The sequence below is a fragment of the Arvicola amphibius genome, chromosome 4, assembly GCF_903992535.2.
Source record: "Arvicola amphibius chromosome 4, mArvAmp1.2, whole genome shotgun sequence".
Classification (NCBI taxonomy): domain Eukaryota; kingdom Metazoa; phylum Chordata; class Mammalia; order Rodentia; family Cricetidae; genus Arvicola; species Arvicola amphibius.
This window is the reverse complement of record NC_052050.1, coordinates 1,729,686-1,746,303: the sequence shown is the minus strand read 5'-3', so window position 1 is coordinate 1,746,303 and position 16,618 is coordinate 1,729,686. Positions and strand designations below refer to the sequence as shown.

The following is a 16,618-nucleotide window of genomic DNA, read 5'->3' as shown; positions in this document are numbered from 1 at the left end:
CCTACCATGACATAGAAGGCGGTGACCACATTGAGGGAGGAGGCAAATATGGAACTCATGGTCTTCACCGACGGTTCGTCCAGGCTGTCATAGGTAGGCAGGACCTGGCTGTGTAAAGACAAGCAAGTTACACAGACTGTAGACGAGCAGGTTCCAGAGCCTCACGCCCTCCTGACAACTCCTAGGACCTCTACCACAGCAATCCAGGCAACAAGCCCCTGGCACTTCCTTCTCAAAACATTCTCCACGGACCATGGTGCCAAGGGCAGCAGTCGGGTAATACTCTGGAGGGTGGCACCGTGATAAAATCCCAAACCTACACCCTGGAAGGTTCCACGTAGACACCTGTACAGCTAGCACTGTGCTGGACAGGAACGAAAGCAGATCTGAAGCCCGGCGGTGGTGGCGCACGCCTGCCTTTAATCCCAGCACTTGGGAGGCACAGGCAGGGGGATCTCTGAGAGTTCGAGGCCAGCCTGGTCTACAGGGCGAGTTCCAGGACATCCAGAGAAACACCACCCCACCCCCACAAAAAAAGAAAGCAGATCTGTAAGTAGCAAACAGGACGCCATTGCAGCACCTCTGCCGAGGGATGGGAAAGTTAAACAAACACAAATGTGCTAGCCTGGACACCTCGGCACCGTGAGCAGACACAAAGATGAGCAAGACGAGGAGACAACCTATGCACATTGCCTAACACACAGCCTCTCATCAGGGTGACGAGAAAACTGGCTTCTGTCCTGGGTCCGGTGCCAGGAGCGTGCTGCTGCTGGACAGATGGGAGGGACCCACATCACCGGCAGGACAGGAATAACCTCATGAAGGTTATCACTCTGAAAACAGCATGTCTGAGGAGAGGGGACCAAAGAGGAGAAGCGGGAGCTGCGTTTGAGATGGCTCAGGTCAGGACCACGTAAAGAACTCAGAACAGGAGGAAAACCTGGTGGCCACCCTCATGTACTTCCCAGGGGGCTATAGCCTTCCAGGACAAGATCAAAGGCACTAAGGAAGTCGAACTAGGAACCACCAGGCAAATGGGTTTGCGCATGTGTGCAGCCAGACATCTGCATGCTGGAAATCAGCAACCAATAAACATCAGTGGAGCCATGCCCAAAAACGTCTTCCAAAAGTCCAAGAAAAACAAAGAGACACACTACCTTAATCAAAAAGCAAGCAAGAGTAAGTGGGAGGGCATGGCTGCAATCCCATCTACCCCAGGCTTCCAAGTCAACCTCAGCACAAGAGGCCACCAGAGTCATTAGCCAGGAGGAAACGAGGCAGCCGCACTCCACACAGCTTCAGGGACAGTGAAGGGAAGCTCACATGAGCCCTGTCTCAGCTCGGAGGCCAGCAACAGCTCCTCAGGCTGACCCAGACACACATGCACACACACAGACGCATGTGTGCATACATACAGACACACACATGCACACACAAGCCAGGGCACTGCGGCGCTGGGACGCGGTGGATGTGCCTCACAGAGAGAAAGCTGACCCATAGGCTTCCTTTGGATCCCAGCTGCCCTCCCACCTCACCCCCCTCTACAGAGAGCAGCCTCTGTGGCACCACACAACTCTTGAGGTGCCCTCACTACTCCTAGGCTGCAAGTGAGATCTCTGGGTGCGCTCTCTTCCACTGAGGCTTTCTGTGTCCTATGTGGCCATTTCTCCAGACCCATGATCACGGTTCTGAATAACACAAGATTCACTGAACACAAAGAAAAATCAAAGGGTCAGATGATGACAACAAGAGCTATACCAGGCAGAAGGCAAGGGGGTTGGCTGGCTGCCATCCCTGGTGGGACAGGCCTACTGGGGAAGAAGAACTCTTGTCACCTCACCTAGCAAACACTCCAGGGCTTATAGCCTGGGAACGGCAAGTGACCAGCACAGAAGAGAGCACATTTCTGAGCCCCAGGTCTTCATGGAAGGAAGACGGACCCTGCACTTAGACAGTGGCAGGCTTCCACCCTCCAGGAACCAGTCATTTGCACTAAGAACCAACCCCACAGATGTGCACGGCCTGCTAGGTGGCTACCGCCAAAGAAGCCCAACCGCAGGCTTGTTTTTTGAAGAGCAAACACGCAGGCAGAAAGGACAAATGGTAACTAGGTACGCTGCACAAGAATGCAACTTCTGTCACCGATGATAATGGGGACATTAAACAGCGAGGCTGGAGCTCGTTCTGGCGGAGGCAGAGCTGCCAAGAGGGAGCCGGTGAGTGGGAAATGACGATTTGGAACTCGCATGTGGGTGTAAACACAGCAGTGTGAGCAAATTTTCTCTGTCACACTAGTTTACGATTGGCACAATACATGCCCACTGACACCACAGGAGGGGGGGCTTCTCTGCCAGCCCCCCAACACACATGCCGATGGTCTTTTCCCACTGATGTCAGATTTACACTTACTGTTCCCACCCGGGCAAGCGTCACAAGCTCCTGCCACCCTGACGGGGAAGGTAGCGCGGCTGCGATGGTGGAGCAGCCCGTTCTGTGTTCACAGAGCTCCACATGCCAGCGCCCGCCTGCACACACAGCCTCAGCCATCCGAGCAGCAGCCTGAAGTCAATGTTTGTGGAAGAAGAACAGCTAAATTCTGGCAAAACCCTTGGGACTCTGCACAATCAGATGGCTGGGTTGCTGCTGCACCCCATAGCCAGCTCTCCTCTCATGGGAGCTGGGAAACTAGGTGCCCTTGCCAGCTAGTCCAGCAGAGTTCACTTCCAAGAGAGCACAAACTCCCCTTCAGCCTAGAGGAAACAGGCCACTAGAACAAGTCATCATTCCTCAGTGGTCAGGAGTAAGCAACCCAAGAAACAAGCAAAGCAGGGGTCTCCACCCCTCCACACCCTCACACCCACCCCTCCACTCAGTGGCACTTACGACTGACAGGCAAAGGACATGCCGAAGATGGGGACGCAGCGGAAAATGCCCTCCCAGCGGACGTAGCTGACCCGTTGCAGCCACTGCCCACTGAAGAGGCCATGCTTGAGGGAGGACAGCACAATCTAGATGAGGAGAAAGAAGGGCGTAGGGTCAGTAGTCGGTGTGTAGCTCTACCCACTAGATAGCACGCCTCAGAGGAGGCAGGAGACACGCAGCTCCTCTCTACATCAGAGATGGCTGATTCTGTAAGCTGAGCTGTGTGAGAGGGTAGGGGACCCTCGTCTGATTCTCTGGACCCTGGCTCATGCTCAGTCCATACCTCAAGCTGCCTGAGCACTGCTGAGGGGTGAACCCGGCTGCAGGGCGTTCTCTGCACTTGGTGGAGCTCCTCCTGTCAGGTTTCTCAGAGGAGACAGAAGCAAAACCTCACTCATCATCCCAGCCCTGATGTCGCTCTCAAATTATAGAATGCGTCCCCGTGATAGGGCAGTCCTTCCTCTTCTCACCCTGACCCAGGCAGACACAGTCATCTTTTAGGAGGTCAGCCACTGAGGATGTGGCTACCTGAATAAGGAGTTAACTGTCACTGGGCTGGTCCTCAGAGTGCTGAGGGGCACTGGCAGGGCACTGGCTGCAATGAGAAATCTACAGCCTCGATCAGCACAGAGGACACATGGCCCTGCTCTCAGGAGGGGTAGCTTCTTTCCTGGCCAATGAGAATGAGTCCTGAGGGTTCAGCAAGATCAGGCAGCAATGGGTGAGGACCCTCGCGGAGGTCCCCACACGTCATCCTCCATGCTATCCTCCACAAAGCTTTTAGGAAAATGACAAATGCCACCAGGGTGGCATCACGCATCTGGTTACATGTTCCACATGAAAGATCTTCCCATAAAACACACAGCCGCTACACTTGCATTTTCCAGAGCCTTGATAGAGAGATGTGGTCTCAGAGCCCTGGTCCTCCTGTTCAACTGCCCTGCCTCAGATGCTCACTATCGGACACACACACGGCCTCCGTGACATGACAGTAACTCACCATCTAGTCAGACTCGGAGTCCCTCCTCCCATCCCCCACAGGTAGCTGATAGCTGCTCCAGACTCAGGCACAAACGCTTACGATTACAGAAAGGGCTACGCGACAAATGCCCCCTCAGCAGTGCGCGTGGGCTCACCACAAACATGAAGATGGTGTAGAAGAGGAGTGCCATGGCGCTGAAGGACTGGATGGAGGCCATCACGTTCCTCTGCAGGCTGAGCGGGAGCACGATGCACAGGGACACTGCGAAGAGCAGGAACACGCGGAAGCTGTTGGTCACCTGGAAGGGAACCGGCAGGGTCCTCTGGGTCTGCAGCCTGGCATACTCGCTACCAAGGCTCAGCTGGCCAGTGGCGCCAGGACAGGAGCCGCTGCAGGCTGGAGAGCACCTTGAGGCCTTACACACAAGGTGGCGGGGTCAAGCCTGGCATGTCACTCTGAAAGCTCCCCTCCCGGCAGCTGTGCCATGTGGACCTAAGTGCTAACCACCTCTGGCCCCAGTGTGGCCCAGCCAAGCTCTACAATGAGACTCCCCTGTTACACAAGAGCGGGCAGGAACCATCCTGCTCTGGGCATTCCCAACACAGCTAGCGCCCAGGGTTGGGGGGGAGGAACCACCACTTCTCCACACAACTCAGAGCCAACTCTGCTGCAGAAGGAAATTCTGATCCAGAAAACTCATCGTAAAACCCCAGACCAATATCTGCCAGCAAGCAAAGGTCTGGGGATATCTACCATCTAAGTCAGCTGCAGCCAGTACTCTGACTTCCGGGATCCTTCTGCATCGCTGACAGCACAGGTGGAGGTGAAGAACTATGCCAAAACCCTCGAAAGCATCCACTCTCCAGCTACAAATACCTGCGTATCTAAAACAACCCCACGGCTGAGTGTGGGAGCACTGCAAGGCTCCCGAGGGCAATACTGTCCGTCCTGCAAGTCTCTCAGATGCCTGGACTGGCACAGGTCAGGAGATTTTGAGAAAGGACCCAAGCACCTGTATGAGGGTCGGCTCCCGCAGCTCTGTGGTCCCACAGGAAGAGTGGGAGGATGGAAAGCAAACTGGGCAGATACCTTCAGAACACAGACCAGGTTCACAGGACGCTCACTAGACAGTTCTCCAGCACCGTGTAAATCCAACACATTGCATTCAAGAGTAGGGCCTCCCCTCAGCTGTCATCTTCACAAACTAAATCCATCTCTACCATCGTCACATCTGGTAAACAGATGTGAAGGACTCTCACAGGAGAGCCCCTCCAAGGCCATGTGAGCACCCTCCCTAGCCAGTCACTGGCCACAGCTGTTGCCCAGTAGGGGAGGAAGACCCTGTGGGGCAGAGTTCACAGGTGGGGTCCACCAGGGACAGGGAGCGGCAGGCTTGGAGAATGCACAGAGCTACGTCATAGGCCCTGATTGGCAGTGCCTTCACGCCTTCCTCAGCAGGATGGTGACTGTCAACAGCCAAGCACAGCAGCCACATGAGGACCTGGCCTCTTTTGCCATTTGATGGGCAGCAGTTGATGGCTGAGGCCTCTGGGCTGCACCATGGTGTGACCTCTCAGCCTTCCCGCCCCTCACACTACAGGCTGTCTCACAGCCTGCTCTCCCTCTCCTGGGGCCTCTCAGACACTACCCCAGTAAAGTCTCTGAAATCCAGGCCAGGAACCCGAGTAACGGTTGGCAGGCATGGGAAGCTTCTCTGGGCCAAGTACACTGGTCTCAGCTGGTTTCATCAGAGGAGACACTGGGCGGCAACCACAATCATTTAAACAACCAGACAGCTAACAGTGCCTTACCCGTAATCCAATCAGTGGAGCAAAGAAGTTGGAGCCCAAGTCACCAATCACGACGTAGAAGGTAATGCAGGTCCCCAGCATCAGCCCAATCATGCTGCAAAGACGGAAACCAGGCTTTGGGATCGGACTTGAAAGAAAGCGCTGCTTGGTGATCAGAACGCAGCACCTATGCAAGACGCACGACCCAGGCACAGCCGGCCTGGCACCTGGGGCAGAGCCAGTCCCTGGGCTGTGCCGACACAGCACTGCCAGAAAACTGGCTGAGTGAGAGGCAGGTTTATATGTCCACATTCACAGGGCTGGCTGTTTGGGGCTCTCTCCGTTGCACTGGGGGTGAGTAGTCACCCTGAACTATTCTCTGTGGGGTACCCTATTTTCGTTCCACAGGAGCTTCAGAAAGTCTTCCAGGTGTAACAAAAACTCAGAGTGATGTCAGACAAGTTAAATGCTTCCAAAAAATGTTTTCTTCTGTTTTTACAATTCTCTGATTTAGAAGCCTAAAAGTGTAATTCTCCGACAATTTTTTCAACTCATAAAATTTTACTCTCAATGAAAACAATGTGACATTTCAGTTTAGTGCCTCCCTTCTGCAGGAGAGTTGGGGACACAGTTTAAAGAACAGCATTGAGACTAGCTATACCAGGAGAAACGTTTTGCTATGCTCGCCAAGTTTCCCATTCTCACGTCCTAAGTCTCAGCAAGACTTAACTACGGCTTTCAGCTTTGACAGCTATCATTTCGGGGTACAAAGAAGGGACTCCAGCTATTCTCTAAGTAACTCTTCAGGAGCATGGCGGAAGTAGTGAGTCAAGCCACATGGGAAGCACGCCACTCGCTCCCCAGCAGCTCCAGCCCCACCGCTACTGCAGGAAGGGGGGGGGGACCCCCCCGCACACTCACTGCTTACCTGGTCTCCACCAGCATCTTCCCGGCCTTGCCGTAGGCATGGAACGCTGGGAAAGAGAAGAGAAGAAAGCTCAATCTGCAGTGAGAAAGACTGGTAAAAGCTGTCGAGGAAAGCTGTGGACAGAAGTTTGACAAGCATCGTACGCTAGAAGTTTCGTGGATAAGGAAATACTTTAAAACTCTAGTCCCTAGACTTTCTTTAGGACTGCCAACCTCAAATAAAACAACGTGAACCAGAACAAAGCAAAGGAAGCACAGGCAGGGGTTTTCACCGTTGTTTCACATGAAATTTTAAGAGGGGGAGAGGAACCCAGGACCCTTAAGTAGTGCGTTCTGCCCGCAGCGGCTAGAGTAGCCTGCTTGGAGCAGTGCCAATACAGGCCCACTTAAAAGCAGGGGAAGAGGGAAACCACAGGAGGGGCCCAGAAGGTTCAACCCTGCCCCAGAACCGGTATTCGTGCCCTGCATCACAGGGATACTGCCGAGGGCTTCGTATTTGTCCTCTGGTTATGATTTAAAGAGAATGGAGCCTTTGCAAGCATGGTGCTCCGGGAAAGGAAGGAACAGGAGCTCTGAGACTCTCCAGCGCCCAGGCCAGCCAGTAGAAGGATGCTGATCATGGCTAACATGCATGGCACAGCAGTCAGTGTCCTGCCAGGAGAAGGGGCTCTGTCTTTCACTCCTGACCCAAAAATGTTTCCAGCAGATGAGAAATTAAAAGCTGACTCAACAAGGTCCTTCGTAGGACCTTAGCAGATATCCGGTCACCCAGTGCTTTCCCTATAGTCCAGCCAGACAAGGGCAAAGGGGAGTTCTGGTCTTCTGGGAGCAGCCAAAGGCAGCGCATGTGACAGGATGGCCTCAACCCTGTCACAGCCCCAGCTTCCTGCCCGTTTCCTCCCTCACTCTGGGCCAGCAGCCCTCTGAGGCTGAAGAGCAGGAAACACACATCCACTGGGTATGAATGAACCAAACAAAATTCGTGCTACTTTTAACTGAGGAGGAGGCAGAGTTGGCAGAAGCCAGACAGTTGGCACCAGCCTCAGCCCGGCCTGGGAACAACAAAGACTTCGGCCTCCAGGGGTCACTCTGGCCTTTCCCAGACTCGGTTGGGAAAGAACCTAACATACCCATCAAACCCAGTTCAGAATGTTACCCAAGGTCTAGACTGAGAATTTCAAAAAACTAAACTCCAGAGGCGATGATATTCACAGCTGCCTGTCATGTCACCAAAGGACACCCTCCAAGCCCTGGGCCAGAACACTCAGCACAGGACACGGAGTCATTCCAACTGCCACTCTCAAGCCTTCTTACTGCACACTTCAAAAACAGAACAGCCTGCCCTAGAAAATTCCAGAACACACATGCTTCCCGACATGGAAAACTGGAGGCCATCAGCCAGCACTCTCTTCTCCCAGACACTCTCAACAGGACCCCGCCCAGGCCCAGGCCCAGGCTCTCTGCCCGCCTGCCCCTAACTTCCCTAAGAAACAGGGCCGCAGGACACCAGGCAGAACTGACTCCACCTCCACCTGCCCACAACACCCAGCAGCAGCAAAGCGAGAACGAGGTGCTATTCAAGATGGGACACAGAAGAGGCAGGAAAGAGGCTGCTGTTCATGACTAGGGCAATACACGGCAGGGAAGGCTGGCTGGTGACTTTAACTAAGCCACTCCTGGCACAGTGTAGGAGGAACGGCCCTGAAGGAGGATCTCCACTGTGGCATGGGCATGGGGCCAGCAGAACTGGGCAGGTGCATAGTAAACATCTTCAGTTCCAGGAGCTGGGGCAGCATAAAAAAACAGGCGTCGGAGACCTCTACGTGGCAGTCTTGCTCACCAGCCCAAAGAGCAGGTGCATAGGCCACGGCACTCAAGGACGTGCAAGAAGAGACACTGACCCAGCATGCCCCTGCAGGTACCACCCACGAAGACTGAGATGCACACTGACCAGGAGCCATGGTGACACAGCTCCAGCAACATCCACGACCGACAATGGAAAACTCCAGACACCAGGGGACTGGCGTACAGTTTCCGCTGCTAGAGAAGGTGGCTTCCACCCCAGAGCACATACTCCCAGGGCAGGGTCTAAAGCTCAACAGTGTCCCAGGAGCCACTGATGTGTCTGTGTTATCTTCCATCATGGTTGGGTTTTTTTGTCAACTTGACACAAACGACATCTAGGAGAAGGACTCTCAGTTGAGAAAATGCCTCCATCAGATTTCCCTAGTAAGTCTGCAGGGCATTTTCTTAAAGATGTGGGAGGACCCAGCTCACTGTGGGTGGTGACACACCAGACAGGCGGTCCTGAACTGTAGAAGAAAGCAGACTCAGCAAGATATGAGGAGCAAGCCAGTGAGGAACACCCACCATGGTCTCTGCTTCAGTCCCTGCCCAGATTCCCTCAGTGATAGGGTACAACCTGAGAGTTGTAAAATAAAACAAGCCCACCGGGCGGACACCTTTAATCCCAGCACTCAGAAGGCATAGACAGGCGGATCTCTGTGAGTTCGAGTCCAGCCTGGTTTATAGAGTAAGTTCCAGGACAGGTTCCAAAGCTAAAGAGGAACACTGTCTTGGAAAACCAGAAATATAAAATAAACCATTTCCTCGCCAAGTTGATTTGGCCATGGTGCTTTATCATGCACTAGCAACCCTAACTAATACACCTTCTGAAATGAAATGAACTCAAAAGGCCATGTGAAACGTGACAAGCTGGGCACGGAAGCGGTGAGACGTTTATAAAAGCCTTCCGACAATTGCAACAGCAAGAACAAACAGAGCAAACTGGTGCCCAAATCACCAACAACCCCCACTGTGCTGTGGTTCTCCACCCTATCGACATCATTCTCCAGAGCTGGAGGGGAAGGTGTCTGTCAGATAAGAGCTGCCACTGCCACAGCTGGTGACACCTAAGATTTAAATGCAAAGTAGCCCATGTGAGAAAAAGGTCCCCAGACTCCCCCTGCAGCACAAATGGTAAACAGGCTCCTGTTGAGGACATGACCACACCCTGGACATTCTTCACCTCCATCCATGGCCTCCAAATGAGGACACAGGCTATCTGCACACCTCATCCACAGAGCCCCAGTCTGTGACCCGAACCAGGGTCCTCTCATGCATCCAGACAGGCCATCTGTCGGGTCTGCTATACCTTGAGGGAATGAGGGCCTCACCGTCCGAGCACCCTGTCGGGCTATGGCATAAGTACACAGGGACTCCTGGCCCACCAAGAGGACAAAGGACAAGGGAGAGAGCTCCACACTACCAGTAGAGCCAGCCATGGCAGAAGGAGGCACAGGAGACCCTCCTCCCTGATGCTCTGGCCCCACCACAGCCAGTCACCCCACCTTGTAGACAAAGGTAAACAGGTCCTGAGCTGACAGTCCTGAAGACTGTCTGGGGACCTACCTAGACACTGGGACCAGGGAGACCAGGATTCCAAGGAATTGTCTAGGGGTTCAGAGAGCTCTGAGGGCCCAGAGAACTATCTAGGGTCCTGGAAGACTGAAAGTCTAAGAGACTCACATGGAGCCCAGACAACTAAGCCACGCTGTTCAAGATCTGGGCAGTGGTGGTGCACACCTCTAATCCCAGCACTCAGGAGGCAGAAGCAGGCAGATTTCTGAGTTCAAGGCCAGTCTAATCTACAGAGTGAGTTCTAAAATAGCCAGGGCTATACAGAGAAACCGTGTCTCAAAAGAACAAAAAAAAAAAAGAAAAAAAAGCACAAGTCAGACTACTGGGAATTTGGAATCTGCTGTTTCCAGTAAGTTACCACACAGTCAACCAAAGCCGGAGCCCTAGGAAGCCAGCGTTTAGGTGTCCACTTAACAATTTTCCCTCCATCTCCCACATCTAGACAAACCGGTTTGAGTTCTCAGGGACTTTCGAAGAATGACTGGCTGGCTGGCCAGTCAAGTGTAAGAAGCCATGGCTTCCCCAACCCAGGGCTCACATCTTCTTTCAGGACACAGGAGTGTGAGCCTCAGCTACAAAACATGGATGAGATCTCAGAGGGAAAGGACCCACACTGCAACATGGCTCCACACCACCAAGGGCACTCCCATCCACCTTGCCCCTGTGTTCTGGTAGGCAGAACTGGCTGCCTCAGTGTGGATCAAGTTCAACTGACAAACCTCACTTCCTCATGTGACAGGAAAAGAGAAAACCACTGTCAGCTTAATAGAGAAGGAACTCATCCCTTGGGTTCTGAGGCCAGGAGTGGACATCAGGGTACTGGTGCAGCTGCTAAGCATGCTGGGAAGAAACAAGCGGCCACACTGCAGAAGCCCATCTGTGCACCTCCAGAGGAGGAGAGGGGCTGGTGTGGCACCTCCCGCCTCTCTCTGCACATTGTTCCAAGTCGGTTCTCAAGAACAACTTCATCTCATTCACCACAAACCCTGCACCATTTTCCTCACTGGACAGCGAGCGTGAGGGTCAGAGGCCAGGCGCCGTGCAGGTGAGAGCAGCAGTCCAGAGGCTGGCTGGAGGCCAGGAACATCCCCAGGAGGCCGGGAATTTCCTTCCTACTGTCCCCCAGGAGGCCAAGTTCCAACAGCAGAAGAATGGCCCTCTGACCCCCAGGTCAAGGAATCCCAGAATGAGCTAGACAGCAAGAAAGTTCAAACCTGGCGGGCAGAAAGAACCAGGCTTCACATGCCAACCCGAGAGGACAGGAAAGTAAGGCACCCTCGGTGCCCCTGAACCCAAACTACCCAGAGAAAAGCAGAAGTGTGGCATTTAGTCCTGTGGGTGAAACTGTTTAGACAGAAAAGATCTAGAGGGGCAGAACCGAAATCAACAGTGCTGGGAGAAAAGCCCACCCCCCGGGCAGATGGGCACCGGGTCCCAGCCACAGCTGACTGAAGGGCGTCCACCGTGGAGTTCTAGGAGTTGGAGGTGCTCCTTTCAGCAACCCCAAGAAAGGGTTCAGGTTACTGGGAGCTAGAGGCAGCAGAAGGCTATGGGACAGTGAGTCTGCCAGACCTGGAGGGCAAGTATGTGCATCTGTCTGTGTGAAAGAAGCAGGAGCACAAGGGCAAGAAAGAGGCCTGTTGCTTGTACCCTCCACCTCGGTTCAGTTCTGAGGCAGGTAATTCTGCTTTTGTTTTGTTTCCGTTCTGAGACATGATTTCTCTGTGAAATTCACTCTGTAGACCAGACTGCCTCAAACTCAGAGATCCACCTGTCTCTGCCTCCCAAGCGCTAGGATTTAAGTTGTGCATGGTCAGGTTTTTTTTTTTTTAATTTTTGAACAGTGTTATTAATTGTAAGCTTTAAAAAATTATTTTATTCAACACTTAAAAAGCAAAGGCAGAGAGGGAGGAAGAAAGAGTAGCAGAGAAAAATATATAGCTCACTAAAAACAGCCTGGTGGTGGTGGTGCAGGCCTTTAAGCCTAGCACTCGGGAGTTTGAGGCCAGCCTGGTCTACAGAGCGAGTTCCAGGACTGCTCCATAGCTACTGAAAAACCTGTGTTAAAAAACTAAATCAAAACAAAAAACAATAAAAATAATTTTTAAAAAGTAAATACAGCCGGGCGGTAGTGGCGCACGCCTTTAATCCCAGCACTTGGGAGACAGAGCTAGGAGGATCTCTGTGAGTTTGAGGCCAGCCTGGTTTACAAAGCAAGTTCTTAGACAGCCAAGGCTACATAGAGAAACCTGGTCTCGGAAACAAAACAAAACAAAAAACTCCTTTTAAAGACACAGAAGAATGCCAGGCGGTGGTGGCGCACGCCTTTAATCCCAGCACTCGGGAGGCAGAGGCAGGCAGAGGCAGGCGGATCTCTGTGAGTTCGAGACCAGCCTGGTCTACAAGAGCTAGTTCCAGGACAGGCTCCAAAGCCACAGAGAAACCCTGTCTGGAAAAACAAACAAACAAACAAAAAAAAGACACAGAAGAAAAATAACTAAACAAGAAGAATAAGATCCCCCCCCCCAAACTCCCCAAGCAAGAACATCAGATTTCGTGGGAAGGGCCAATGGCTTTGGCCAGCAGGCTGAAAGTCAGGCCTCACCCAGGCCAGCATAAGTTCTCCTCTTGCTCAGGCTGGCCGACTTCACCAAAAACATGCACGACTGGTGTGTCATCCAGGAGCAGAAGACCAAGAGCAGGGCCCCCAGGACGATGCCACACTGTAAGAGAAAAAGACACATTTGCAAAATCAGACCTTCTTCAAGTCTGCAGTCCATACATCCGTAGCAGTCGGTGCTCATGCAGGACCTCACTGCTCCGCCCGCGTCCATGGGAGGCCCTGACCTCCTGTGGATGGCACCTGAAAATGGTTCCCTAAAATAGAAGCCCGAGCATGGAGTACTTTTTAAAAGAGGCTTGCTAGTCCCAGGTCTACCGGGTGAGAACATCAGCTAGCAGCCCACACTCCCTACACCCAGCTTACATGGTCTAGAAGGACTAGGATTGAGTGTACCTTCCTTATAAACCAATGCCCACTGCAGGACCCTGCGATGACCCTTAGGCCTTTCCCCTAACAGAAATGAAATGTCCACACACAAACCTGTACATCTACAGTGAGTTTAGCCATCACCCCTAAACAAGAAAGCAAGCCCAGGGCCTTCAAAGGTGACAGAAAAACAACTGTAGTCCAGCCGCGCCGAGAAATGTCACTTAGCCCCCAACCCTTCCGTGGCACAGATACACCACACTGTAGGAGAGAAGGGGCCGGGAAGGCAGCATACAGTGTGTTGTCACATATAGGAAAGACTAATAGTGGGGACAGACCACAAGTCATGCAGCTGAGGGAGGGAGAGCTGCTGACTACAGAGGGGCAGAGGTGACGTTTTGGGGATGACAGAACTCTGTTCCATGTCCTGACCACAGTAGCAACACTATTGTATGCATACATCAAAACCCAAGAAACCACACCCTGAAACAGGTCCATTTTAGTGCAAGAAAACTACCCCTCAATAACTCTAACACTCAAGGCATCAGGGGTCTGGGCCAGGCATGATGGTCCACAGTCTTAATCCCAGTACTCAGAGGACAAAGACAGGTGCCTCTCTGTGGGTTTGAGACCACCCTGGTCTAGTCTACATAGCCAAAACCAGGCCAGTCAGGGCTATATGGTGAGACCCTGTTTCAAAAAAAAAAAAAAAAAAAAAAAGCCAGTTGGTGGTGGCACATGCCATTAATCCCAACACTCAGGAGGCAAAGGCAGGAGGATCTCTGTGAATTTGAGGCCAGCCTGGTCTACAGATAAAGTTCCAAGACAGCCGGGGCTACACAGAGAAACCCTGTCTCGACATCAGTGATTTGAGGGTGCAGCTCAGCACTAGAATGTTTGCCTGGGATCAGAGTTTCAACACTACAAAATATTTAAAAAAAAATAAACAAAACAAAATAAAAAAATAAAAAAGACAAAACGCCACTAGACCAGTTCAATCTGCTACCAAAAAGGGAGCTGGGAAGAAGGGTGTGTGGGGGCTTTTCCTGTACTTTCTACTCAGCTGGCCACAAAGCTGAAACTGATAAAAATAAATCAACAAATATATAAACAACAAACCACAAGGTAACATCCAATTCTCACCAGTATGGTTCAAAGACCCATGAAACCGAACACTGCGGGGGACACCTGTGCTGGCAGCTCCCCACGCTCACCCCCTAGGTCCCTAGGGCAGGATCCGTGTCTCCCAAAGGAACACAGGCGTGGTCTGCACACAACACGGACTATCAACCAGATGCTGACTCCTACACATGACCCCACCTCCTCCAGGTCAAACCACCGACCTCTGGCACAAGCCTGTGGTAGGTGGTGGTTCTCTGGTGGGCAGGAGCAACTGATAAGTGTGCCAGCCTGGTGGGCTTCCTCCGTGTACAGCAGGGTGCTCTATGTCCCTTTACTTCATGAAAAGTCAAGAGTACAAGTACACCGAAAGTGTATGCCATTTTCTACACACTGAATGACCATAAAACGTTTCTCTTTTTTAAATGGCCAGAATCACTAAACAAACTAGCATTAAACCCTGGATGTTTTTAACACATACACACATCCCCCAATACTCTCTCCCCTACATCAGATGAGATGGCTCTGCCCCAAGATCCCTGGAGGAGATACCAGTCCGGTGACAGGAACTGACAGGCTTCGGGCACACGTGGTGTAACTGTTTCTAGTTTGGCTTGCACACCGGGCTCCCCTACTACATTTCAAGCTCTTCCCAAGTAGTCTCCAGGTGGCTCATCTTCACAGGCTCCAGCAGAGGCCTAGCACCCATGCAAAGCATTGTGCCAGCCTCAACTCTGCTCAGTTACCGCAGCCCAGACATCTACCACAGAGCCCAGTGAAGGGTCACACTACACAGACAGGCAGCAAAGATGACAGGGTTCACGTGGAAATTTGAAATCAGCCAACACTCCCTATCCCAGGATGCAGTTCTGCTGACAGGCTAGTTGCCATGGACACTGGGACACGTAGACACTTCAGAAACACCCAGAAGTGGCTGACTCAACACTGGGGTTCACAACACAGATGACAGCCCAGAAGGTCTAGCTCTGTCCTTCTGCCTACATTCATCAACCATATCAGACCCCACACTGGAACCTCGATGCAGTCTCAATCAGGAGAGTATGCAGAGGATCAAAATTTCCCTGATCCAAAAAAAAAAAAAAAAAATTCCCTTTTACCCTGGAGATGTGAAATGTAAGACATTCAAAGTGGTTTTAATCTAATATTAAATTATCAACAACCCACTTTCACTTCCAAATGTCTATTGCAGAATCATTTTCCACGTCACTTCTTGGGCGTCATCAGGTGGAAGTAGCGAGTCTTTGCCCTGAGGTCCCACTGCCTCCACAGCAGAAGACCACAGCACACGTGGCATCAATGAGCAGAGAGGGGACGGCGAAGCCCCACCACGTCTTTACACAATGCAACGTTTCCATCGGCTTCTGCAAAGCATTGGTAGATTCAACAGAGCCACGTCTAAATGGCCATCTTTTCGTGTGGCGCTCAACGTTGAAATAACACCAAACTTTTCGGTATGCCTGTTTTCCCAACTAGGGTGGTGTAAGCACAGAGCGGACCAAACGTACAGTGTTTGTGCAACAGAGCTCTTAGAAGAAGTCAAACCTAGGCAATGCTTCAAATCACCTTGATTAACCCTGTTGGAAGCCGGAGCCGAGGACCGGCGTGCTTCCGTGCAGTCGGTCAGAGTCACTAACAACAGGATGAACAAAAACACCATTAATCCGCTAATTTCTCTTTCAGTGTGTCCTTCCGTGGGGTGCTGTTAGTGGACACGGAGCGCACAGATACAGACGACAACACGCGGCGAGGACGTTGCCCGGGAGCCCCTTCCCTGCCCACTGGGCTCATACAGGCTTCCCACCAGCCGAGCGCTTCAAACCGACGGCCCCCGCGACCCCGACTCACCTGTTTGAAGCAGAAAGGCATAGTGAGGACGCTGACCCCCACGATGCTGTTTACGACGTTCGTGATCAGCCCCCATTTGGAGGTGGAAGCTGCGGTCATTTTGAGGGTCTGGGGGCCGGGACAGCTAACGCGACTCTAGCTAACCCTACACCCGCAGCACGGGGTCCCTGGACAGGCGTCTCGGTGATCAGCCTCCAGACCCTGCCAGGCTACGCAGCTGCCTGACAGCCATGGTTCCAGGTTCCCGCCTCCACCTCGCGGGAGTGGAGCACAGACCCGGAAGAGCCGCAGGCAACGCCAGCGACACCTCAGCTCCGCTTCGCTGCCTCCGGCGCACAAACTTCCGCCTTCCAAGTGTCCGCTGCCAGGAAGTGACGGTATCATGGGCGGGATGAGGCGGGACGCCAGCCAACAAGAAGCGAGTGTGTGTACGCGCGGAGGAGGCGTGGCTTGGGTGGGAGCCTGAGGCGGGGCGTGCGGAACCCTAGCCAATAAGAGGTGTGTAGGGGGCGGGACCGGTGGGTTGACGGGCGGGGCCGTGTTGAGATGGGCGGGGCGTCTGGCCGTGGTGGGCGGGGCGGTGGGATGCGGTGGACGGAGCGG

The 16,618-nt window shown here is 52.8% G+C and overlaps 1 protein-coding gene across 1 annotated transcript in view; it reads right to left on the bottom strand.

Moving 5' to 3' along the window:
* Slc38a10 (solute carrier family 38 member 10) overlaps positions 1-16,370 on the bottom strand; it is a 51,808-nt gene extending 35,438 nt beyond the window's left edge. Inside the window, exons 1-7 of the mRNA XM_038324832.2 lie at positions 16,016-16,370; positions 12,647-12,764; positions 6,623-6,668; positions 5,716-5,809; positions 4,059-4,202; positions 2,884-3,008; positions 6-108 (exon numbers count right to left, since the gene is read on the bottom strand). Coding sequence (XP_038180760.1) covers positions 6-108; positions 2,884-3,008; positions 4,059-4,202; positions 5,716-5,809; positions 6,623-6,668; positions 12,647-12,764; positions 16,016-16,114 — 729 coding nt within the window. The 5' untranslated portion in view covers positions 16,115-16,370. The remainder of the gene's footprint in view (positions 1-5; positions 109-2,883; positions 3,009-4,058; positions 4,203-5,715; positions 5,810-6,622; positions 6,669-12,646; positions 12,765-16,015) is intronic.
* Positions 16,371-16,618: the final 248 nt, after the last annotated feature.